The following is a 2421-nucleotide window of genomic DNA, read 5'->3' as shown; positions in this document are numbered from 1 at the left end:
TTGAGACAAGGCTTCATGTGTCCTAGGCTGGCTTCTAACTATGTGACTGAAGATAACTGAACCTCCAGTGAGCTAAATTCCTTGTCGGCGCCTGGTCTTCACTAAGTTGACTGCGTAGGACTCTAAGATTAAGATCTGTTTCTCTCCTAAGCCAAGGGTCTCAGGGCAGCTTGCCTGGATGGGAACTCGGGGTGGGGGCGGAGCTTCTGTGGCGGAAGGGGCGGGCTTAAGGCAGCAGGAAGTCCGGCGGCGAGGATGGAAGTGTTGCAGAAGGCCGTGTAGCGGGGTCTTCCCTGTTTTCGGACCGCAGGCTCCTCCCAGCAGCAGGGACCGGACGGTGGCGGCGAAGCTCCCGCAGCCATGCATGACGCTTTCGAACCGGTGCCGATCCTGGAAAAGCTTCCCCTGCAGATCGACTGCCTGGCTGCCTGGGGTGAGCCGCGGGGCCTCGGGTCGGGGAGGCGGCGGCCCCTCGCGCCTAGCTACAGAGAGGCAAGGTGTCTGACTCTGCGGGTGGGCTGCGGACGCAGGTTGTCAGAGAGGGCGGACGTGACAGGACTGTCCACCCCGGGCGACTTGCGTGATCGCTAAGGAAAGACAGTCCATTTGTGGACGCTCCGCTCTCTCTTGTGCGCTGTGCAGTTGGAGGCTGAGCTCCCTTTTTAAATTGTGCTCTGTTGGGGCCCATTTCAGTACCCAAGAAGTCTTGAGTAGAAGGGGCAAAGCCTTGCCAGGAGCTTCAACTTGTTAAATGATTGTGGTGTTTGCTAGGTGAAAGACAATGTTAGCACCGTATGCTTCAGAACATTTAGTGTTCACTTAGTTTATTTTTCCTTTCAGTAGATAGCTCACATGCTCATTCTAAGTGATTGACTACCTTATGTCGAGAGGTGCCCAAGTTACCTGACTGAAGTGGAAGAGCATCATAACAGACTTCTGTGAAACCTAACCCATACGACCTTGTATACTTTTTCTTGGAATTGATAATGCCGAAAGCAAGGTCAGCCAGCATCCTTCGTGTGTTCTGGAGTTCAAGAATGTAAATCTTGGCTCCCAGGCTACATTGAGTGCTTTTTCCATGAATCTTTATTACCCATAACAGACTACGTAAAAACAGTTCAGTCTTTTCTATTAATATCCATGCCCTAAATATCAAGGGCCCATACAGAGGTAAAGTTCAGAATCTTTACGTAGAGTTTACACTGAGTAGGTACCGTGATGGACCATGTGGACATGTTGATGGTGACTAGTGTGCTGATCTAATGCTAGCACTTTCCAGCCATCCTTGCAGGTTCTTTGTGGACTCCTCGGAGGGATTCAGATCTTTGTTTTACTCTGTGCTCCTCCTCTTTGAGCAGCCCCTAGCCTCTGTAAAATAGTACCCCCAGTGTAATCTGATCCAGTCTTTCGGATTAGGGAGAGAACAGAACCCAGTTTCCTACAGGCATCTCAAGAAAACCTCATTTCCTGGAGGAAAGTGCTCTCAATAGGAAATAATACATGGAGGGATTCATTCCTCTTTTGTTTCATCAAATATGTACTGGATACCTTCCTGTACGGTTCTCTCCACCACAGACAGGATGAATGAGAAATAGTATCTGTGCACCCAGAAATCTGAGGGGAACAAAAGCATGAGGACAGGTTATGACACCAGATAAACGATACTAGAAGTAGACGCTACCTAGTTCCACATGCAGGCCAGGCATGCAGTTCAGTCTAAGACATACATCCAAGCAAGATGAATGCAGCTGCTTGCCACATGCTTGCCTTAGCTTGTCACAGTCATTGACTCTGCTCCGCTGAGAGACTCATTGACTCCACATTGTCAGAGTAAAGAGTCCACTTAGCTAAGCTTCTCAAGAACCAGTTTGACATAAGTGGCTTTTGTCCTGCTTTGACCCCCCTCACCAAACAGAAGAAATGCCCTGTCCCCTGAGTTACTAAGGTCGCTGTTGGAGTACAGCAAGGTTGTTTACTTTCAGGCTTTAGATAATAATTATGTTGCTTTAGCACTAGCGATTATTGCTACTTCTAGTCATTGCCCCTTTATGACCCTGCATGTTGGTCTCTTACCTGGGAAGTTCATCTAGCAATCAGAACATGAAGAACCAGACAAAATTTAGGCTGGAAGACTGGCATAAGCCATCTCTCTTTTGGGCAATGGAAATGAGGACGTTGATGGTCTCCCTGAATTCCAGTTATATAATCCAGCTGCCTTTTTAGCACTGGAATGTCTAATAGTATGACCCTAACAGAGACAGTTTTAGGGTTTTGGTTTCTTTAAGAAAAAAAAAAACACAAAAATGTTACGGGAGTATGTTTTTGTTTTAATCCCAGGTGTGATGTGGGGCTGCTTCAGAGTGTCCACTGCAACTGACTATGATTTGCCTCGTGCGGTGGTGGGGGTGGGGTGGGGGGGTG

At 48.3% G+C, this 2421-nt stretch overlaps 1 protein-coding gene across 3 annotated transcripts in view; it reads left to right on the top strand.

Moving 5' to 3' along the window:
• Positions 1-224: 224 nt before the first annotated feature.
• Positions 225-2421, top strand: part of Vps39 (VPS39 subunit of HOPS complex) — a 38518-nt gene continuing 36321 nt past the window's right edge. For 2 of the 3 annotated variants that reach the window (XM_031371597.1, XM_031371596.1), the window contains exon 1: positions 225-433. In XM_031371597.1, the coding sequence (XP_031227457.1) occupies positions 361-433 (73 nt within the window). In that variant the 5' untranslated portion in view covers positions 225-360. The remainder of the gene's footprint in view (positions 434-2421) is intronic. The other variant, XM_031371598.1, reaches the window with a different exon arrangement.

This window comes from Mastomys coucha, unplaced genomic scaffold, assembly GCF_008632895.1.
Source record: "Mastomys coucha isolate ucsf_1 unplaced genomic scaffold, UCSF_Mcou_1 pScaffold15, whole genome shotgun sequence".
In the NCBI taxonomy this organism is placed as follows: Eukaryota; Metazoa; Chordata; class Mammalia; order Rodentia; family Muridae; genus Mastomys; species Mastomys coucha.
Note: the sequence above shows the minus strand (reverse complement) of the source record. Positions and strands in the feature narration are given on the sequence as shown.